This window comes from Lycorma delicatula, chromosome 9 (assembly GCF_047948215.1).
Source record: "Lycorma delicatula isolate Av1 chromosome 9, ASM4794821v1, whole genome shotgun sequence".
Taxonomy (NCBI): domain Eukaryota; kingdom Metazoa; phylum Arthropoda; class Insecta; order Hemiptera; family Fulgoridae; genus Lycorma; species Lycorma delicatula.
The window spans coordinates 39,843,544-39,868,730 of NC_134463.1; the positions used below are offsets into that span (position 1 = coordinate 39,843,544).

The window sequence follows — 25,187 nt, forward strand, 5'->3', positions numbered from 1 at the left end:
GGAATACTGTATTTTAGGATAAACATAAACGTAAACAACGAAACTATATCGCACTGTAGCAGGAATAGTTTACAACCGACAAAAATAGACGATTAGTAATAGCAGTGTTAAACGCGACGCTAAAATAACTGCACTTCGAGCCGATTAGGTTCGATTTTAAGTGTATTTTTCTCAAAAGTCTGTATAAGTGTATATTTATTTACACATCTATTCAAATATTAATCCTTTTAGGCAGATTTTTTAAAAAGCGTGCTTAAATTAAAATATGAATTTAAATAGTAATATGTGAATTTTTGTTTTGTACCGGTAAATGATTCGTGTGATTTAGTAAATTAAAAATTCTGATGTTTCCCCGCATTTCATTTACGAATGGTAACATTTGTTAAGAAGTAAACGTATGTAATATTTTAATAAAAATTAAAAATTGTAATTATGTAGTAACAGATTTCTGCATTTTTTCGCGCGCGCGTGTGCATGCGTGCGAACTCTTGCATTACTGATAAAAACATATACACATATAGTTTTATCAAGCTGGAACATTAGATTTTATTAAATAACAAAAAAGCTTCATACCGGTATGGTAGTTCAATTTACTTTTGAAAGTACAGTTTTATTTACTGTAATACATAATTTGTGCTAGATTTAAAAAAATTCAGATTATGATAAAAGCGAAATGTTTAATAAAAAAAATAAATTAATAAGTAAATTCTTTATGGTAATAAATGCTTTAATAAAAAAACAGTAGTTCGAAGGCCAATGATAAAATAAAACAATAATTTATAAAATATGCTGACAGACGAGCTAAGAGAAATAAATATTAGAGGTAATTATTTTTTCGTTTAATTTTTTGGGGATGACGCATCTCTCAGTCTGACTATGCGATGACGGTGAGAGGGGAAGGGGGTTTAAGAAACACAGTGGCTTCCTTCGCTCTGATTGGCTACCGTTGGACAGTACAGTATCACGCGATGTAAACTTGCTTACATGTGTGCGTGCGTACGTGTGTGTATTGTTGTCGTCGAGTAACAAAATTAATATCCATATTTCTTATATAGACGTTCGATATAATTAAATTAAATCAAAATTTGTCGATTATTTTATATTTACTACATTTTATTTAAAATAATAATAATCTCTTCCTTAATTTTTATAATTTTTTTTTAAATATTACGATAAAGTTTATCCGTTTTGTAAAGTAATTTAAAAAAAAAAAGATTCTAATATTGCTAATAGCAGATAAAATTTTTCCAGTTATATTAACAATTCGACCCCCTAATACCTTACACGTGTATTTTAACGAGCGAAGAATAAGCGGTACATGACATTGTGTACATGAAATTATATATATATATATATATATATATACTGAAATCTAGCGTAGTGAAGAAATTGCCGGGTCTGCTAGTTAGAATTAATAAATTATTTAAAATATTTCAATAATTATTAATTTATTTTACTCGTATTGAAAACATACTAAGTATCTACAATTTTTTTCATTTCCACAGCGCCAACCGTTATGTATCACCGATTAGAGTACTTAAAACAAGCAATAATTTATGTAAATTTTACGGATAAATAAAATAAATAAGCCCGGTTAAATGAGAGGTCGGATGTATAAGATCAGTGATTATTTTACTAACTAAAATAATAATAATTAATAATAATAATAATTTTACTAACAAAATTAAAATAAACAAAAAAGTTATCAAGTACGATTTTTAAGTTTTTAACACTAATGCATTAACAATAAATATCAAATAAGTTCATTGACCTTATTGTCAAACACAAAGAATTTAACACGATTTAATTTTTTTTTTTTTTTTTTTTAATATATAAATATAAATAATAAAATAATAATATGATTCATTATTAAATTTAAAAAACAATCTTAATCTTAAAAATTTAAATTATTAAATTTAAAAAAATCTCTCACTTCCTTCTCTCTTCTCTTCTAATACTATTCTTAATACGGAGTTGGTATATATAAACGCAGCTCTAACATTGTGACTTCAACATCTGCTATGTTGCCAATTACCCTGACTTTTCCTTCCCCCTTGGCCCTTTGGCAGCCAAGATCGGCATCATATAATTTGCTGCGTTGCGTCCCATTTACGTAGAATAAATCTTTCAAGTTAAACCGGTAAGCAAGATGAATAAAAAAAATCATTTTTAATAAAATTTTTATTATTTTTTTTTAAATTTAATAATGAATCATATTATTATTTTATTATTTATATTTATATATTAAAAAAAAAAAATTAAATCGTGTTAAATTCTTTGTAATAGTATTAGAAGAGAAGAGAGAAGGAAGAGAGAGAGATCCTCTCTCTCACTTCCTCACCATCGTTGATCCCCCTATCAGCCCTCTCTCAATCACCCTCGCTCTCTCACCCAGCTGTGTCTCTCACTCTCCCCTCTCTCTCTAAGTCACTCTCTTACTCATCCCCTCCATCACACTCTCTCTCTGTATGCGGTGGCTACTTAAACATGTTTGTATTTTTTAAATTTTCTCACTCAAACTGCATTTTTACAAAAACTTTGTAATAAAAAAATTGACCGTTAAGGTTTTCGAAGCTTTTTAAATTTATTAATGCCTTTCCGTTCGTGAAAAAGCTTTAAAAAATTTCTCGTTGGAATTAAAGCAAAAAAACGGCAACTGTAAATTAAAAATTTACGTAAAATTTAACCTCTGATCCCAATATTTTTCCCGACGAGAAGAAAAGTTATAACGGCGTTTGTAGTAATAAAAAATCACGCGTATAGAATTTTCGGTATATCAGTCGCTTAATTTATCAACCGATCTATCTAAGGAGGGTCGTTATATATTTCTTAAAAATAGTTTTCCTCTAAAAGAACGATCGACTATACATTTTCAACAATTTTGTGATTTTTTTTTTTATTTAGCTTAAAAAATATAAATTAAACACGGGAAATGTTAAATATAAAAATTTGGTCATGAACTGTTTGTTGTATATATGTCGTACTGTTTACGAATAATTTCTGCTTTAAATATTATGTAGGCATAATTATTAAGATATATTATAATTACCTGGTGTCGAACTCAGAACCTCACATAAATTATAAATATCGGTCGCCTTCTACAAACTCACTACCGATGTTTTTTTCCTTTCTTACGATTAATTATTGTTAAATATATATGTTAAATAAAAAATACGCCGATAGATTTCTAAAAATATTTTTACAAATTTATTAAAATGATTATTTGTAACTTTCTTTCCTATCAAAAATTATTTTTTTCAAATTTTTATGTTATTCCCTATACATTCATTTATGAATATTTAACATTAACTGAGATCGGTGAAGAAACTGTAAGCTATTTTGGGTGTCGAACCCAGGACCAGTAAATCAGTATATTCTTTATAACGATACAGATGCGAATTATTTTCTCTCTAACACGATTCATTTTCATTACCAGACTTAAAACTTAATATAACTGATATATCACTCACGAAATACCCTTTGCTTATATCAGTTTAGTTAAATATATACACCGTTAATGGCCAAATAACCTAAAATACAACAATATAACTTGTTTCTCTTTATTTATTTATTATTATTACATTTATTAATTTATTGTGTAAAAATCAATCGGCGTTAACTGGAATCTAACATTTTTAATCTAATAAATAATTTGAGTAATACATACACAGAATAAAACAACTGCAAATTATTGTTTAAAAAATTGTAATAACATTAACAAAATAAATAAAACTCACCTTAAATCAGTAATAAGGAATATCTCAATAAAAAGATGAAATTTGGATAACGTTACATGTGGATTAGGTTACTGTTATGTGAAGGCAGTAATTGCACTACGTATTCAGTCGCCTATCTACCAATAATTCCCGCCAATAACTAACTACAAGACAAAACATCTCGGTGAATTTCGTTAGTTTACACTCATGATGCTCTTCTCCATCTTCCCGCCACCCCATACGGAATCAACCGACATCGAAAGACACAACCATTTGTTTTAAACAACAACAAAATTATTACATCTAAAATTCCGTTCGCAAACTTTTTTACATCAGGCCATCGGTTACACGTCCTCTAATATTTAATTGTTTTTAAAATTTACTATCAATCTTGCCGAACTTATAATTAGATAAAATATTAAAGAGAATTAATTTTCCCTTAAACTATAAGTGGACATATTACTACAACAGCCAACCATATACAAAGGGGTTATAACGAGATTTTTACTTATTATTTAATTACATATAATATTTATTTTATATACGTAATCAAGCTCAAGACATAGTAGATGTAAATACGGACCCGCACGCGCGCGCACATACAATTTTGTTATTAAGTGTTACTATATTTTTTAAATATCAAATCAGGAATTTAAAAAAAAATATATAGTATGTGTGTAAGCGCGTACATACACCCGTAGATCTATTTATTAATTCACTTTATTATACATGTAAAGCCTAATTTTATTTTATTTAGATATTTAAAAATACATTTCGTAGTTTTTAATCAATACTCTAAATGAATAAAACAATTTAATCCAAAAATTTTTGAATTTATTTGTTTTATAAGATAACACTCAATCCTGCTATTGCGTAAGAGATTTATAAAAGCACTAGACTCTGTGTTAACCTTGAAAACGTTCGTAGTCGGTGGAGTGAGGAATGTTTACAAAACAACGAAAGCCGGCTAGACACCGCAGCAAACAACTTTTTTTTATCTCTTCATCACGCATTATTAAAACAAATATTCTTATCTGTTTTAAATAATTTATTAATTTTAACTAGCAGACTATGCTTCACTATGCTAGATTTCAGTATATATATATATATATATATATATATATATATATATATATATATATATATATATATATATTGTAAGTTAGAAGCATTAACAAAATGATCATTACGGAAAATTACAAAATTTAACCTTTTCTTTTTACCCTTTCTCTCTTTAACCTTCAAATATTAAAGAGAATAAATTTTCACTTAAAACTATAAATGGACATACTACTACAACAGCCAACCGTACACAAAGGGGTTATAACGAGATTTTTACTTATTATTTAATTACATGTATAATCATTTTATATACGTAATCAAGTTCAATATATAGTAAGTACAATACAATTTTGCTATTAAGTGTTATTATATTTTTTAAATATCAAATCAGGAATTAAAGAAAAAAACAGAATTAATCTGTTTTATATGTAACATGACCTCCGTGCTATTAGAGAGGTAGCTACTTTACCTGCTAGACTAAAAGTTCCAGATTCGATACCCGGTTACATCTAGAAAATAGGACCTCAGAAATGGTCGGCCTGAGACTGTACAAGAGTTCATTTACACTCGTACATATCATCCTCTGAAGTATTATCTAAACGGTAATTACCGGAGGCTAAACAGAAAAAAAAGGAAAGGTTAACCGTATTAAAAACAACTGTAGGTACTGGGTTCGGCTCTTTGAATTAACGTTTTTTGTTTTTTTTTAATATTTCTTTCTTAATTTGCACATAAAAATAATTCTTAACCCGACAAGAAATTCAAAAACAAATAAATAAAAACCATCAGACAAAGCTTTAAGTTGTTTTATTTTATATTTTTGACTTTATTTCCTGCCACTGGGTAAAGGGATATATAAAAGCGATAAAACTCTGTTAACCTTGAACGTACGTGATTGGAGTGAGGAACGGTTACATAACTGTGTACAGCAACAAAACGCTGATGAGACAGGGCGGCAACGAACTTTTATCTTCATCACGCATTATAAAAACAAATATTCATAATCTATTTTATCTTAAATAATTTATTAATATCAATTGACAACATTAATATCCAGTTATTTTTTCTCTTTAATTATGAAATAAGGAAGGCAGTTAACGGTTTGGAAAGAAACATAGTTATTAATACTTTTTTTTTTTTTAACCTCCGGGATCACCGTTAGGTATTACTTTCAGAGGATAGGATGAATGATTTGTAGCGGGTGTGAAAATGCCATGCCTGACCGGGATTCGAACCCGGGATCTCCGGATGAAAGGCCGAGACGCTACCACTCGCGTCACGGAGGCCGGTTATAGTTAATATACTTGATTAATTTTTTTTTATAATCGTAATTTATTTTTCTCGGAAAACCACAAAAAAAATTCATTTAGAATAATGTAATTCTAAAAGAAAATAAAAGTTTAAAGCATCTTTTTTTTTTAATTATTGATTACAGTTAAAAAATACGTTTATAATAAATTATATTGAAAGTAGTTTAAAAGTGTTATAATATAAAAAAAACCTTTCGGCACGCCGGAAGGCGAAGGTAGATTTCACCGGTGCTAAGTAGGGGATAAAAAAGATTTCCACCAGATTAAAGTTAAGAAAAACTTCATATTTACTAGATACAAAAATAATTTCACGTGAAAAAAAGTTTCACATGTTTAGCGTACGACAATTTTAGCCCATCTTACAATTCCGGCAATATTTTGGTCGTCCCTTGGTTTCCAATATTTTGCCGTAAGGGTTGGTCATATCAAATATTGTTTCGAACAAAAGTTTTAGGTAATGTTTAGAGGATTAACGATCACTTGAAACCGATTCGATATTGTGCCTATTAAGAGAGGTATGATTTTTTTGTCTTCAAAACCCCATTTTTTCCAACCCCTGGGCCAATAGTTGGTGATATCAAAAAACTTTACTTACATATATGTTAGGCCCTTATCCAAAGAATAGTAGGAACTTGAACAGAAGTTCAATATTTTACTTAATAAGAAAGTTATAGCGATGTTTTGTTTTCTAAAAAAAAGCCACCCCATTTCCACTCCCATAGTCCGATTTTTCCCATTAACGAACTCGATCGAGATTTTGGGTAGTTATATTTTATGTATCAATTTGAAAGCGATTGGCGCAAAATTACGGCAGTTATCGTGTCCATAATATAAAATAAGTGAAATATATATATATATATATATATATATACTTATGATATATCGTTGAAAAGCTCTCAGTGAGGGCTTATTACTCAAAATTGTTTGGATTTTGGGCACTTTTTGTTCAGTCGATTGCAATCAAAAGGGGAGGTGTACAACTAGATGTTACAACAGTCCTAAATCCAAAATTTCAACAATCTAAGGCTAGTCGTTTTTGAGTTATGCGAGATAAATACGTACAGACGTCACGCCAAAACGAGTAAAAATGGATTCAGGGATGGTCAAAACTGATGTTTCCATTGAAATCTGAAAACCGAAATTTTTCGCGATCATAATCTACTTTCTTTACTTCGTACAAGGAATTAAAAACTATTAACTCGAAAATTAAAACTAATGAATGCAGTAATCTGTATTATTAATATAAGGAAGTAATAATAAATAAAAAACTAACATTAGTAAAATAAAAAGATGGCTCTGAACAAAATTTACTTCCTGTGATAACTTTGTACGTAGTGATGATTGTGTGAGGGAGTGTGCACGTGAATGGGACAAGATAGCAAAATTTCTGGAATGTTCCGACTCTCGTCCATCTGCTTCGCGCCATAATTCGTCAACAAAAAAAGAACTGCGTGTGTCAAAATGTGATACTTGATGAGAAATTATATTTATAAAATTATTTATAATATTATTATTACCTGTTCCATTATATAAAGCAATGTAGATAAAATAAACAAAACTTATATATATATATATATTATCTAATCTTTTCTTTCTGATAATTTGTTAAATTAATATTACTGTTATTAACGATTAAAGTTGTCAAATACACCAAATAATATTTATTTCTTTACGACCTGTAGCGTCGTTATTAAAGCCGTATCAAATTTTGTTTACTTACTCAGTATATTTAGCAATATTTTAAATGAATCTAAACGACCATTCAGAAAAGAATTCAACATGTAAACCGGGTAAGTTCTTTTAATAATAATATTTTATATTAAGAAAAATATTTTATATTATATTTTATAATAATAATATTTTTATATTTAAGTACGAAATTGAATAATGTGATTTGCATGTATGTTATATTAATTACAATGTTACGTTAAGTTAGCAGTAATTATCGGAATTGTAAGGCTTTAAAAAATTATTATTTATAGCTTAATCAAATATATTTTAAATAAAATAAAATAAAATTTATACAGATTACTTTATACATAATAAAAATAATTTACTTTCAAGTAAGTACAGATACAATAAAAGAGAGGTTTCTGATTCTTTTGTAAACTAAATTTGTTGTATTTAATTTCTATTTAAATGTGCTCTAATAATTGCTACTTATTAATTATTTCGGGTGTCAATATTTTATTTAAATTCTGTTTTTTGTTTTAAAAAAAAATTAGATTTCTGTTAATAACAAAATCTTTTATCTGTGTCTGCATTTGATGATTAATAAATTAGCTATGTATTTTAAAAAGGTAAAATGGCCTTTATTGTTGCATGAAATACTTTTAAATATTTTCTCGCTTTTTTTAAACTTACATTGATGTGTTTTGCAGATCAAAACGGTCGGTTTTTATGTAAGATGGTCATATTTATTATTAATTTTTTTTTCAACAAACATTTATTCTGATTTTTTTAAATATTTTTTATTAAGCTTGATAGCTTACAACATAATAAATGAATGCAACTTTTAAAATTCACCTGCATGATTAGCTAAATAACATAGCCATCAGTACATAAACAGGTAATGATGAGGCCTTCAATTATTTAATTTTATGTAATATTCAGTATGTATAAATATAATTACAACTAAAAAAAAGATCCATATCATTTTTTTAAACATCATGTCTCTTTTACTTTCTCTTCAAATACTTCATTTCTAATACTATAACCTCACGGGATACTTTTCTAAACAAAACATATTGTTATTACCTGTTCAAATTCACTATTCTAGAATACGTGTTTGGTTCTCAGTGAAGATTTCCTCATCGTTCAAAAATAATATTCATTATTTTATCATTGTAACTAGTCTCTAAGCTCAATCAACTTGTATAGTTCTTTGTACTCTCTTCTCTAATTTAAAAAAAGTTTTACACATACTGAACACAAACCAAAACTCACCAGCAACAACTTCACACATAAAGCTGTAGATTGTAAACTGGGTAATAAATCATGTAATAAGTGATGTTAGTTCAATGAATCTTGGTAAGCAGTCACTAGTTAAGTGGCAATGTAAAATCCCATAGGTTTATTATCATTTATAATGTTTCTTAATGGAAAGTACCCGTAAAACATATACAAATGTACCCACGGCAAAAACTTAGGATTATCTTCAAACTTAATTGTTAAAATATATACAGCAGCATTTAAAAGTAATATAGTTACTGTTTGTTTATAACGATTAAATATTAACAACAAATTATTCCACTTCACTGAGAATATCTCGGGTAATGTAATAATAAAATTTATAAGTTAAAAAATAATAAAATAACAAAAAAAAACTAAAAAATACAAAATAATAAGTTTGAAATTAATACAGACCTACACAGGTGAAATTCTAAACCACAATAAGGAAGTATCAAAGGTCTCCCGACTAGATCAGTATACTCTCCAATAACATCACTTGGTGTTCTTATATACACAATATATATTCTTAAACATTTCTTTTAATTCTGATATGAAATATCTGATTTTTATGAAAATTATTTTTAAAAAAAGAAACTATGTAATTTTATTAATAGGAATATTATTTTAAAGTAAGTAACTTGATGAAGTAATTTGAATAACCAATATTTTAGTATTAAATAAGTAAACAATATTTGCCAACCCCTACTACTTTGCAATATAATATTTACCAGTGAAAAAAAAAAATTAGACTTAAAAATTATTTAAAATTACAGCCAAATAAACAGACTTCTCTTTTTATTGTTATGAACTTTTATAATAGTACGCTCGCACAACACAACACACACATGCGCGTGTGCGGGCATGCCTAAGATGGACGACTCATTATGGAAAGAGATAAATTATAGAGCTTTTACAGTATCTAACGTTTTGAATGGAGCCTGGATGATGAATACACAAGATCTGTAGTTTTATAGTAGTGGGTATACTTCAAATTTCTCTCAAACCTTTAAAACAGTGATTCCCAAACTGTGCGCTGACACAGCCTCTTCACAGGGGTGCCACAAAATATTGTAAAAGCTTTATAATTAACTGAACCAAGACATTTATAATTATTAATTTAATGTTAATAAAGTAAACGAATAATGAAGATTCATGAGTTTTATTTATTTTTATTTCTTACTTTCATGCTTAATCGTACTTTCATTTAAGGTAGGATGCCCTGGAAAAATTTTAATTGAAAAAGGGCGCCATGGAAAGGGGGCCATGACGCAGAAAAGTTTGGAAACCACTGCTTTAAAACATAAAACAGACCCAAAGCTATTATGATGCCATAAAATTGAAGTTTTACTTTATCTCTACATTAGATTATTTGTAATAAAGCCAACTAGGGCACATTAAGGTAATTTTTTTTCTATAATTAGCTTTTTGTCCCACCCAATTCCTTAACTGTTAAAATATAAAACTGGAACCTTTTTAATATATTCTCTGACAGAAAATTAGATTTTTTGTAAGATTGTGAATTTTACATAACTATAATAAATTTTTGATACAGATTTAAAAAAAAAACGTTTGTTCCTATTCATCAAATTGAGTGTATTATTTAAGTGAAAACCAAACATATAAGAGCATTTAAAAGCATTTTCCAAGCAATAATTTTTCCCATTTTATAAAATGTAGCACCATTGTAACCTGTGTTTTTTAAGTTACGAAAAAATTTGACTTTAGAATGATTTTATTTAAATGTTATTGTGCAACATATTATTTTTATTCATAAATGATTTGTCTACAGATTGTTTACAAAATTGATAATCTTGGAATTTGAAATTTGTTTTTTTTATTAATAAATGTGTGGTCGACTCTTTGAAGTAAACTTAAATGTTTGTTATTTATGATAATGTTATTAAGTTTATTGTAGAAATATTTTTTTATATGAATTGTCTACAAATAACCAAAGTTCAGTACACTAGATAAATACAATAATCACATGCAGTCTACATATTAAAAAAAAATTAAATTAAAAAACTCCTCATCTAACAAAAAAAAAAAAAAAAAAAAACTACTAAAAATATTATTAATCTGTAGTCAATCAGAAGAGATATTAATTTTATAATACCCATAATTAACATTGCATTAAGTATAAAAATGAATATGTATAATTAATTTTTTAATTACTTATCAATCTGACTAATTATTATTAACATTATGACTAATTAATATCAATATTATCAATATGGAAGAAGTGTTAGGAGAAGACCAATTTGGTTTCAGGAAAAGTATAGGGACAAGGGAAGCAATTTTAGAGCTCAGATTAATAGTAGAAGGAAGATTAAAGAAAAAGAAACCAACATACTTGGCGTTTATAGACCTAGAAAAGGCATTCGTTAACGTAGACTGGAATAAAATGTTCAGCATTTAAAAAAAATTAGGGTTCAAATACAGAGATAGAAGAACAATTGCTAACATGTACAGGAACCAAACAGCAACGGTAACAATTGAAGAACATAAGAAGCTGTAATAAGAAAGGAAGTCCGACAAGGATGTTCCCTATCACTGTTACTTTTTAATCTTTACATGGAACTAGCAGTTAATGATGTTAAAGAACAATTTAGATTCGGAGTAACAGTACAAGGTGAAAAGATAAAGATGCTACGATTTGCTGACGATATAGTAATTCTAGCCGAGAGTAAAAAGGATTTAGAAGAAACAATGAACGGCACGGATGAAATCCTACGCAAGAACTATCGCATGAAAATAAACAAGAACAAAACAAAAGTAATGAAATGTAGTAGAAATAACAAAGATGGACCGCTGAATGTAAAAATAGGAGGAGAAAAGATTATGGAGGTAGAAGAATTTTGTTATTTGCGAAGTAAAATTACTAAAGATGGACGAAGCAGGAGCGATATAAAATGCCGAATAGCACAAGCTAAACGAGCCTTCAGTAAGAAATATAATTTGTTTACATCAAAAATTAATTTAAATGTCAGGAAAAGATTTTTGAAAGTGTATGTTTGGAGTGTCGCTTTATATGGAAGTGAAACTTGGACGATTGGAGTATCTGAGAAGAAAAGATTAGAAGCTTTTGAAATGCGATGCTATAGGAGAATGTTAAAAATCAGATGGGTGGATAAAGTGACAAATGAAGAGGTATTGCGGCAAATAGATGAAGAAAGAAGCATTTGGAAAAATATAGTTAAAAGAAGAGACAGACTTATAGGCCACATACTAAGGCATCCTGGAATAGTCGCTTTAATATTGGAAGGACAGGTAGAAGGGAAAAATTGTGTAGGCAGGCCACGTTTGGAATATGTAAAACAAATTATTAGGGATGTAGGATGTAGAGGGTATACTGAAATGAAACGACTAGCCCTAGATAGGGAATCTTGGAGAGCTGCATCAAACCAGTCAAATGACTGAAGACAAAAAAAAAAGTTCTATGGTTCAAATCCTAGTAAAGGCAGATACTTTTATATGGATTTGAATACTAGATCGTAGATACCGGTGTTCTTTGATGGTTGGGTTTCAATTAACTACACATCACATAAATGATCGATTTGAAAATGTACAAGATTACATTTCATTTTCCTCATCCTCTGAAATAATACCTGAACGATTTGTAGGCTAAACAGGAAAAAAAGAGGTAAAGACCCTTTAAACCCTTATCATCTTCTGTTTTTTGATAATTTTTGACAAAATTTTATAAGAAATTCATTTCTAAATAGAAGAGCATGTTATGTTATATTTTCAGAGTTCTGTTTTAGATTTGAAAAGATAAAACCAGTCCTGACTTCGATTCTAGTGTTTTTGTAGAGGAAATAAATAAATTTTTTTTTTTTTTAATGTAGAAAGGGTCTAATGACCGCAATAGTTGATGCCCTTAAAATTTCAAAAAGTAAAAGAAAAAATAAAAGCTTTAAATCCTTATCGCATCAGAATGTTGTTCATAATTAACTCGTACATTTTTACATATTTGTTGTTCCTGAACTTGTAGAAATTCAAATAATTTTTTACATAATTGTTTCATGTAATAAATACCTAACCTGACATTTGAAAAAAAAAAAAGAAGCAACTCCATAAACCCGCATCAAAATGGAGAAAATGTATAGAACAGGGAGATGAAAAAATTAGCAAGATTCAGGATATAAATACAATTTAACAGTTATAATTACGATTAAGAACCAAATATAATGATTTAAAAATATTAGGCTAGTTTTTAGAAATTGAAATTGTTAACAAAGATTTAGAAATCAACTCATTGACTGCAAAACTTACCCTGGAGCAGACATTGATAACGACCATGATTTGGTGATAATGAAATGTAGATTGGGGTTTAAAAACTTGAAGAAAAGGTGTCAGATGAATCGGTGGAATTTAGAGAAGCTTGAGGAAGAGGAGGACATCGCAAGAGGTCTGAGTAAAAAAGATAAGGTAGAAAATGTAGAAGAAGAATGGAAGAATGATAAAAAGGAAATTCTTAAATCAGCAGAAGCGAACTTAGGTGGAATAAAGAGAACTGGTAGAAAACCTTGGGTTTCAGATGATATATTGCAGCTGATGGATGAATGTAGAAAATATAAGAATGCTAGTGATGAAGAAAGTAAAAGGAACTATCGACAATTAAGAAATACTATAAACAGGAAGTGCAAACTAGCGAAAGAAGAGTGGATTAAAGAAAAGTGTTCAGAAGTGGAAAGAGAAATGAACATTGGTAAAATAGACGGAGCATACAGGAAAGTTAAGGAAACTTTTGGGGTACATAAATTAAAATCTAATAATGTATTAAACAAAGATGGTACACTGATTTATAATACGAAAGGTAAAGTCGGTAGGTGGGTGGAATATATTGAAGAGTTATATACGGAAGAAATGAATTAGAAAATGGTGTTATAGAGGAAGAAGAGGATGTCAAAGAGAATGAAATGGGAGAAACAATACTGAGATTTGAATTTAAGAGAGCATTAAAAGATTTGAATGGCAGAAAGGCTCCTGGAATAGATGGAATACCTGTAGAATTACTGTGCAGTGCAGGTGAGGAAGCGATTGATAGATTATACAAACTGGTGTGTAATATTTATGAAAAAGGGGAAGTTCCGTTATACTTCAAAAAAAGTGTTATAGTCATGATACCAAAGAAAGCAGGGGCAGATAAATGTGAAGAATACAGAACAATTGGTTTAACTAGCCATGCACTAAAAATCTTAACTAGAATTCTATACAGAAGAATTGAGAGGAGAGTGGAAGAAGTGTTAGGAGAAGACCAATTTGGTTTCAGGAAAAGTATAAGGGACAAGGGAAGCAATTTTAGGCCTTAGATTACTAGTAGAAGGAAGATTAATACAAAGAAAAACAAACATACTTGGCATTTATAGACCTAGAAAAGGCATTCGATAACGTAGACTGGAATAAAATGTTCAGCATTTAAAAAAAATTAGGGTTCAAATATAGAGATAGAAGAACAATTGCTAACATTTACAGGAACAGTAATAATTGAAGAACATAAGAAAGAAGGTGTAATAAGGTTCTCCATCCCCGTTACTTTGTAATCTTTACATGGAATTAGCAGTTAATAATGTTAAAGTACAATTTAGATTCGGAGTAACAGTACAAGGTGAAAAGATAAAGAAGCTACGATTTGCTGATGCTATAGTAATTCTAGCCGAGAGTAAACAGGATTTAGAAGAAACAATGAACGGCATAGGTGAAGTCCTTCAGATGAAAATAAACAAGAACAAAATGAAAGTACTGAAATGTAGTAGAAATAGCAAATAAGGACCACTGAAAGTGAAAATGGGAGGACAAAAGATAATGGAAGTAGAAGAATTTTGTTATTTGGGAAGTAGAATTACTAAATATGGACGAAGCAGGAGTGATATAAAATGCCGAATAGCACAAGCGAAACGAGCCTTCAGTCAGAAATATAATTTGTTTACTTCAAAAATTAAATTAAATGTTAGGAAAAGATTTTTGAAAGTATATGTTTAGAGTGTCGCTTTATATGGAAGTGAAACTTGGACGATCGGAGTATCTGAGAAGAAAAGATTAGAAGAAGCTTTTGAAATGCAGTGCTATAGGAGAATGTTAAAAATCAGACGGGTGGATAAAGTGACAAATGAAGAGGTATTGCGACAAATAGATGAAGAAAGAACCATTTGGAAAAATATAGTTAAAAGAAGGGAGGCCAGATATTAAGGAATCCTGGAATAATCGCTTTAATATTGGAAGAATAGGTATAAGGAAAAAATTGTGTAGGCAGGCCACGTTTGGAATATGTAAAACTAAAGCAGGAGTGATATAAAATGCCGAAATAGCACAGGTGAATCAGAAGTATAATTCATTTTCATCAAAAATTAATTTAAACGTCAGGAAAAGATTTTTGAAAGTATATATTTGGAGCACAGCTTTATATGGAAGTGAAACTTGGACGATCAGAGTACCTGAGAAGAAAAGATAGAAGCTTTTCAAAAGCGATGCTATAGGAGAATGTTAAAAATCAGATGGGTGGATAAAGTAACAAATGAAGAAGTTTTGGAGCAAATAGATGAAGAAAGAAACATTTGGAAAAATATAGTTAAAAGAAGAGAGGCCACATATTAAGGCATCCTGGAATAATCGCTTTAATATTGGAAGGACAGGTAGAAGGAAAAAATTGTGTAGGCAGGCCACGTTTGGAATATGTAAAACAAATTGTTAGGGGATATACCCAAATGAAACCACTAGCACTAGATAGGGAATCTTGGAGATCTGAATCAAACCAGTCAAATGACTGAAAACAAAAAAAAAACGTATAAAAAAATAATTTTAATAGTACGCGGGTAAAATTAAAAAATGTATTAAGAAAATATAATTGTTTTCAAAATACATCGTATTTTCCCCCCATATTCCTGAATATGATTATTAGAATTATTTCAAGTAATATTATTACTAGAATTATCGGTATTACTTACGGAAGTACTTTAATATTTTCATAAATCGGCAGACCACTAACCTCAAATTCACTATCACTTTCTTCTTCCTGAAGACAAAAAATTAAGAGTATTTTCATTAACTGTTGGTTCGCAGTAATTATCATCACTAAACATACTTTCTAAATTTTCACTGGAAAATTTATTCATAATATTTTCAAATTCGAAATCACGTATTCGTTTATAACAATCAAAACCTCCAGCCATGTTTCGTACCTAACTTACAATTCGGACAAAATGTCAGAACATAGCCTACTAGATATGTGTGTACGTTCATTCACGAACGAACGATTTTTTTTTTTTTAAATGTATACGAGATCTATAAATAAAGTAATGAGACTAATTTAAAAAAGCTTTTTTTTCTATCCAATTATACATGAATTTTATCACCTTCGAAATAGTTTGATTGGAAGCCATGCGACCTTTTAAACGGTTCTACTAATCTTTATAGTAGTGTTCTCCAGAAATCCTTCAGGTGGTAGGTTATGTTTTTATTAATTTTTTATACTTTGGTAAAATGGTGTCCTTTGAGGTGTTTTTTTTAGTCAGGAACAGGGATTAAACTCAGGTGGTTAAGGAACTACAGGAATGTTTTTCTTTTCCAAAAAATAATTAATAGAGAGTGATGTAGCATCCAGTTTTCTTTGATGACCGGCAAATTTTTTTTTCTACAGTGTTTCAAGAATTTCTCTGTAAATATATTCATTTAAATTGTGTGCTGTAGGTAAAAACAACTTATGGATAATTCCATTACTGTCGAACAAACAAATTAGCATGATTCTGATTTCTGATTTCCTCATTTTTACTTTTTTGGGACATGTTGAGTTTAAAATGTGACATTCCTTGCCCTGGGTTGTATTCAAAACATTTTTTAAAAAATCAGGATCACTTTCAATTTCACCTAGAAGATTGCGTTACACTTCCACCCTGTTCTTTTTCTATTCAACAATGAGATTTTTTTAGAACAAATTTTGCACAGACTTTTTTCATGTCCAATTTTTTGTTAAAATTTAATTGACTGTGGTACGGTGCAATAATTTTGACAGTTTATTATAACTATTTGATGTTAACAATCTTCCAGAGGGTGGATCATCTACAACTGATTCCTGGCCATTTGAAAATGCTAAACCACCTAAAAATTTCGGGTCTTGACAGAGCATCATCTTTGTACATTGTTTTAATTTTGAAAAACATTTCAGTTGCATTCTCACTGAATTTAACACAAAAATTGATTGCACATAATTAGTATCATTCATTTTTGAAATGCACAACAAATTATTGATGTAAACAAATTATATTTCTTACTGAAGGCTTGTTTAGCTTGTGCTATTCAGCATTTTATATCGCTCCTGCTTCGTCCATCTTTAGTAATTCTACTTCGCAAATAACAAAATTCTTCTACCTCCATAATCTTTTCTCCTCCTATTTTCACATTCAGTGGTCCATCTTATGTTCTTCAATTGTTACTGTTGCTGTTTAGTTCCTGTATATGTTAGCAATTGTTCTTCTATCTCTGTATTTGAACCCTAATTTTTTAAAAATGCTGAACATTTTATTCCAGTGTACGTTATCGAATGCCTTTTCCAGGTCTATAAACGGCAAGTATGTTGGTTTGTTTTTCTTTAATCTTCCTTCTGTTATTAATCTGAGGCCTAAAATTGCTTACAGCGTTCAAATCCTAGTAAAGCCAGTTATTTTTACACGGATTTGAATACTAGATTGTGGGTACCGGTGTTCTTTGGTGGTTGGATTTCAATTAACCACACATCTCAAGTATGGTCGAACTGAGAATGTACAAGACTACACTTCATTCACACTCATACATATCATCCTCATTCATCCTGTGAAGAATTATTTAAACGGTAGTTACCGGAGGCTAAACAGGAAAAAGAAAGGAAAGTTAAACAATGAAAAATCTCCATATCATATGCCTGAATATCATATGTCCAAACCATTAAATCATCTTCACCCTTAACTAATTCTCGTACTTACGTATTAACGCCACTGCAGCTATAGCTTTATTTAAAAACAAACTAGTCAATCGGATTTCGGTGGATTAACATTAATTGGATTTCAGTGCTATAACATTAAGGTTATATTATAATAAGTTGTATATATTATGTATATTTAATGTTAATTATAAGAGGTTAGCAAGCGAAGCGAGCGTAGGATATATTTAGTTAGGTTATTTTGATATACGTACGATTTGTCAGTACACGACTATTGCTGTTTGGTTCCTGTACATGTTAGCAATTGTACTTCTATCTCTGTATTTGAACCCTAATTTTTTTAAAATGCTGAACATTTTATTCCAGTCTACGTTATCGAATGCCTTTTCTAGGTCTATAAACGCCAAGTATGTCGGTTTGTTTTTCTTTAATCTTCCTTCTACTATTAATCTGAGGCCTAAAATAACTTCCCTTGTCCCTATACATTTCCTGAAACCAAATTAGTCTTCTCCTAACACTTCTTCCACTCTCCTCTCAATTCTTCTGTATAGAATTCTAGTTAAGATTTTTGATGCATGACTAGTTACACTAATTGTTCTGTATTCTTCACATTTATCTGCCCCTGCTTTCTTTGGTATCATTACTATAACACTTTTTTTGAAGTCTGACGGAAATTCCCCTTTTTCATAAATATTACACACCAGTTTGTATAATCTATCAATCGCTTCCTCACCTGCACTGCGCAGTAATCCTACAGGTATTCCGTCTATTTTAGGAGCCTTTCTGCCATTTAAATCTTTTAATGCTCTCTTAAATTCAGATCTCAGTATTGTTTCTCCCATTTCATCCTCCCCAACTTCCTCTTCTTCCTCTATAACACCATTTTCTAATTCATTTCTTCCATATAACTCTTCAATATATTCCACCCTTCTATCGACTTTACCTTTCGTATTGTATATTGGTGTACCATCTTTGTTTAACACAAAATTAGATTTTAATTTATGTAACCGAAAATTTTCCTTAACTTTCCTGTATGCTCCGTCTATTTTTCCAATGTTCATTTCTCTTTCCACTTCTAAACACTTTTCTTTAATCTACTCTTCTTTCGCCAGTTTGCACTTCCCGTTTATAGCATTTCTTAATTGCAGATAGTTCCTTTTACATTCTTCATCACTAGCATTCTTATACTTTCTATTTTTATCCATCAACTGCAATATATCCTTTGATATTCAAGGTTTTCTACTAGTTCTCTTTATTCCGCCTAAGTTTGCTTCTGGTGATTTAAGAATTTCCTTTTTAACATTCTCCCATTCTTCTTCTACATTTTCTACCTTATCTTTTTTACTCAGACCTCTTGCGATGTCCTCCTCAATAATCTTCTTTACCTCCTCTTCCTCAAGCTTCTCTAAATTCCACCGATTCATCTGACACCTTTTCTTCAGGTTTTTAAACCCCAATCTACATTTCATTATCACCAAATTATGGTCGCTATCATTGTCTGCTCCAGGGTAAGTTTTGCAGTCAACGAGTATATTTTTAAATCTTTGCTTAACCATGATATAATCTATCTGATACCTTGCAGTATCGCCTGGCTTTTTACAAGTGTATATTCTTCTATTATGATTTTTAAACTGGGTGTTGGCGATTACTAAATTATACTTTGTGCAAAACTCTATAAGTCGGTCCCCTCTTTCATTCCTTTTTCCCAGCCCGTATTCACGCGCTATATTTACTTCCTTGTCTTTTCCAATGCTTGCATTCCAATCTCCAACTATTATTAAATTTTCATCTCCTTTTACGTGTTTAATTGCTTCCTCAATCTCTTCGTATACACATTCTACCTGATCATCATCATGGGCGCTTGTAGGCATATAGACGTTAACAATCGTTGTCGGTTAAGGTTTTGATTTTATCCTTATTACAATTATTCTATCACTATGCGTCTTGAAATACTCCACTCTCCTCCCTATGTTCTTGTTCATCACGAAACCTACTCCTGCCTGCCCATTATTTGACGCCTAGTTAATTACAATGTTATATTATTAATAAGTTGTATATATTATGCATATTTAATGTTAATTATAAGAGATTAGCAAGCGAAGCGAGCGTAGGTTATATTTAGTTAGGTTATTTTGATATATTTTTAACCCACCGGGTTGGTCTAGTGGTGAACACGTCTTCCCAAATCAGCTGATTTGGAAGTCGAGAGTTCCAGCGTTCAAGTCCTAGTAAAGCCAGATATTTTTACACGGACTTGAATACTAGATCGTGGATACCGGTGTTCTTTGGTGGTTGGGTTTTCAATTAACCACACATCTCAGGTATGGTCGAACTGAGAATGTACAAGACTACACTTCATTCACACTCATACATATCATCCGCATTCATCCTCTGAAGTATTATCTAAACGGTAGTTACCGGAGGCTAAACAGGAAAAAGAAAGAAAGGTTATTTTGATATACGTACGATTTGTCAGTACACGAAGTCAACATAACCTAAACAGCAGCTGTTGCTGCGGCGGCGTGAATACATAAGTACCGTAATTCTATATCTTTATCTTTTTGTTGTCGGCTAAGTTTCTTTTCTTCATCGTGTTCAGTAAATTTTTCTTTGTTCTCTGTGATATTAGACTGATTCATATTTTTTCTTGTTTCACAAAGAATACATTGGTATAAAAAAAGAGATATTAAATTCGTTTTGGAAAATACTGTCATAAATATTGAACTTTGCAAAGTTTTCTTTGGTTGTAATACATTTTTCTTGTACATTTAAGCTTCCATCAACGTATTCTTTTTTTTTTGAGTCTTTGTATTAGTAATGAGAATGTATTCTCAGTAACGACTTCATGTGGTTACATATTCCATCATTTAGAATTTCCTCAACAGATTTCTTGATGTGCTTACCCTGTCTACTAATTTCAACTGGCCTGGTTTATGGTTTTCTTTATAGTTGTCTGAATTACTTTATTATTTATTTTAAGAGCATTCATGAAAAATAATTTACACACTTAATATTTTTATCTTTCTATGAAGGAATATGTATAATTTAACGATTTAGCACTTTCGCTTGTGGCATATCTATATTTTGGCTCAATTATTGTCATTCTTTTTGATATATGTAACCCCTTTGACGATTAGCCTTCAATAGGACTGTAATAACTACTGCCTATGTAAATGTGAAATTTTATCACTGCGAGATAACCTATGTTTAGTATCGCAAGGTGGGTGTAATGTTCTTTCTGAAATCTCTTTACACTGACGGCGAGTCAGTGTAAAGAGATTTCATTGTTGGACCATGTGGGAGTTCCTCGATGAGGTTGCGAAGTTCAACCCGTCATCGTTAGAGTTTTTTAATTAATCTGGGTTATACTGATTCCTATAGCGCCGCTGTGAGAAGTTTTTCCTGAGATAATGGCTGACCACCAGCCAGATACAAGCTCCAAGTGCTTTAAATGGTGGACAGGCACTAACTGGTGTACAGCGACTGAGGCATGACAGCCTAAATTGCTGTCTTTTATTTTATTAACTTTAATGACTTTTAGTAATTAGTAACGAGGGGTACGCCTCCCTGATCTAGATTTAGTTTGAAAAGTGAGCGGTTGGGACATATAAGCAGGTGGTGAATAGCACCCTGCTTAATGTGGCAAGAGAAATGCCAGTTAACCAATTACCAGAAGCACTAACATAACGTTTTCCAGAATTTCTCCTTAATTTTTGCTACATTTTTATTCCAGTCAGAACAATTAAAATTGCGTTTTCTTGATAATTCACCTTTTCCACCTTCCTTTTGTGGTGTAATTTCAGATGATTGTGTTATAGAATTCCTATTTTCATAGAAAAATGAGTTTCTAACTTCAGTGGTTTGTGTTGTAGGAGGATTTACTACCTTCATCAGAAGATGAGTTCATAGGTTCATCTTGAATATAGTCCTTATCCATGTCTTTGTCATCGCTATCACTTGAAGAAAACAATTCGATTTCAGCTACTACATTTTGTTCTACACAACCTAAAATAGAAAGAAAAGGTACTTACATATTAACGCCACTGCAGGTACAGCTTTATTTAAAATTGAGTATTTATTTTTTTGTTGTCTTCAGTCATTTGACTGGTTTGATGCAGCTCTCCAAGATTTTCTATCTAGTGCAAGTCGTTTCATTTCGGTATACCCCCTATATCATACATCCCTAAAAATTTGTTTTCATATTCCAAACGTGGCCTGCCTACACAATTTTTTCCTTCTACCTGTCCTGCCAATATTAAAGCGATTATTTCAGGATGCCTTAGTATGTGGCCTATAAGTCTGTCTCTTCTTTTAACTATATTTTTCCAAATGCTTCTTTCTTCATCTATTTGCTGCAATACCTCTTCATTTGTCACTTTATTCATCCATCTAATTTTTAACATTCTCCTATAGTACCGCATTTCAAAAGCTTCTTATCTTTTCTTCTCAGATGCTCTGATCTTCCAAGTTTCACTTCCATATAAAGCGACACTTCAAACATATACTTTCAAAAATCATTCCGAACATTTTAATTATATCGCTCATGCTTCGTCCATCTGTAGTAATTCTACATCCCAAATAACAAAATTCTTCTACCTCCATAGTCTTTTCTCCTCCTATTTTCACATTCAGTGGTCCATATTTGTTATTTCTACTTTCATTTTGTTCTTGTTTATTTTCTTTTGTAGGACTTCATCCATGCCATTCATTGTTTCTTCTAAATCCCTTTTACTCTCGGCTAGAATTACTATATCATCAGCAAATCGTAGCATCTTTATCTTTCACCCTGTACTGTTACTCTGGATCTAAATTGTTCTTTAACATCATTAACTGCTAGTTCTATGTAAAGATTAAAAAGTAACGGGGATAGGGAACATCCTTATCTGACTCCCTTTCTTATTACGGCTTCTTTCTTATGTTCTTTAATTATTACTGTTCCTGTAAATGTTAGCAATCATTCTTCTATTTCTTTATTTGAACCCTAATTTTTTTAAAATGCTGAACATTTTATTCCAGTCTACGTTATCGAATGCCTTTTCTAGGATTCTAGGATTTCTAGGATTTCCATTGAATGTATTTAACTTGATACCTTTTACTGCATCCTTTGTCTTATACGTTCCTGTTTTCTTCATCCGTTCCTATTAATATATCAACTCTATTGACTTTATTATTTTTATCTTTTAAATTTATTCATTTGGCTTTCTATGGAAACTACTTTTGTTATAACTTGTAAACTTGTTCCTATTTAATTTGGCTTTAACTTCACATCATTCTCTTTTAGTTTGTACTTCATTTATTTTTTCAACCTTTTTCTTTAATTGTGTAATTTCAATGAATATCATAAATATATTGTTCATAATAAATCACTTGTTATTGTAATCCGTATCTGTTCCTTGACATATTTTATATCTTTAGATGACCATTATAAAATCTGATTTCTTTCTTTATTTCTTGATTTCATATGTTTGAATCTGCCTCTTTTTTGTTTTATAAATCAGTTTTTTCAGTGTTTTAATAATACTTTTAACTTCAGGATGACTTCACATTATAGTTATAATATATTACCATTATAATTTAAATTTTTTTTATGAGGCTAACAGATGAATCTTTTAGTTCAGCAGAATATAATTATATACATTTAATGAACAGAACATTCATGTAATTATAATCACAAATAATATTATTTACAGAGTGGCGCAAAATTCACTTGACACTAGGTAAAAAATAATTACAAATAACAAAAGAATTTTTTAAAAAATTAACAATAGAAAATGTAGCATACAATAATTTTAATCCATGATGTTGGTATTACAAAATGTTGATTATTCAGTTGTGTCAAGTTGGCAATACAATGACAAACACACTTAACTGTCTAGATCTGTATGTCAGTTTATTGAAATCAGCTGTAGTTTTCGATTTGGTTTTCAGTGTTAAGTAGTTATAACAATGTTAACGAAAGAAGAAAGGTTTTTGCTTTAAAAACTTTTTATAAAAGTGGTGATACTGTAATTATTAATGAGTGGAAGTAGACATCGAGATATATTTAAACAACATGGATGCACCAAGATCTGGCAGCCCAATAACAGTCGCAACAGAGGAAAATGAATTGCATATGTTTAGCAGTGACACAAAGTCCAGGAAAATCAACAAGACAATTAGCCTATGAGCTGGAGTTACCACAAAGGTCCATCCAAAGAATGTTACACAAACATAAATTTAAAAACGTTACATTTCTTGTTTACCTACTTGAAGATGACACAGGTCGATCTTCAGTTTTGTGAATCGATGCTTAACAAACAGAAAGATCTGGAGTTATTCATTAAAATTGTATGGCCTGATGAGGCCAATTTATGCATAACTGCACTTACTTAAAACAATACTGCATACTGAAAACCAATATTTTTTGTTAGAGCAACAAACTCAATCGACCAGGTGTGAGCGTTTGGAGGGGTGACAGTATCTTTTGGTGTACTTGGACCATACTTTTTGAAGTACAGTGTCAGGAGATAAATACTAGGATGTGCTTAAAAATTATGTAGTACCAGGTACTCATGAAGTATGCTAAAAACAGTAAAGAAATTTACTTCCAACATGATGGCACTCACCGAATTATGTCACTGCAGATGGCGATTATTTGAATGAAATGTTTGGCAGAAGAGAGTTTGGTTGACGTGCAGATATTAACATGCTTCCATGTTCACCAGATACTCCAATGAATTTTTTGTACAGAGTGTTGTCAAGAAGTCTTTTTATTCTAGAAGGCCTTATACTACTGATGAACTTATTAAATTTACAATGCATTCAATGATTTGGGCAGTGATAAGAGAACTTTGCCGTACAGTGTGAAAGTGCTCCCAAAAGACTGCAGAAATATATTAATGAAGATGGAAAACATTTTGAACATAAAATATAATTGTAAGTACTGTTTGTAATAAATAAAATAAAATAGATTCAGTACTTTTATAAACAAGTTTCAAGTGACTTTTGCATTGCTCTTTATAATTATGTAATTGAATTGTGAGATCTTATTCCATAAAATTACACACACACATACACATCTTGTTGTCCACCTTGTAAAAACAGTGTTGCCTATTTTGCTTTACTATTTAATAATAATAAAAATAATTTGAAGAAGATACAATATTTCCTTCTTAGTTTAAAAAAAAAATAATTAAATCGAAACATAATGACTTATGTAAAGAATAGAACTTATAAGTATTTTTTGTTGATAATATC

The 25,187-nt window shown here is 30.2% G+C and overlaps 1 protein-coding gene across 4 annotated transcripts in view; it reads right to left on the bottom strand.

The window, feature by feature from the left end:
- The window catches only part of LOC142329873 (NEDD8 ultimate buster 1-like), a 72,623-nt gene extending 56,395 nt beyond the window's left edge, over nt 1–16,228 (bottom strand). For 3 of the 4 annotated variants that reach the window (XM_075374758.1, XM_075374757.1, XM_075374759.1), the window contains exon 1: nt 15,985–16,228. In XM_075374758.1, the coding sequence (XP_075230873.1) occupies nt 15,985–16,109 (125 nt within the window). In that variant the 5' untranslated portion in view covers nt 16,110–16,228. The remainder of the gene's footprint in view (nt 1–15,984) is intronic. The other variant, XM_075374760.1, reaches the window with a different exon arrangement.
- Nucleotides 16,229–25,187: the final 8,959 nt, after the last annotated feature.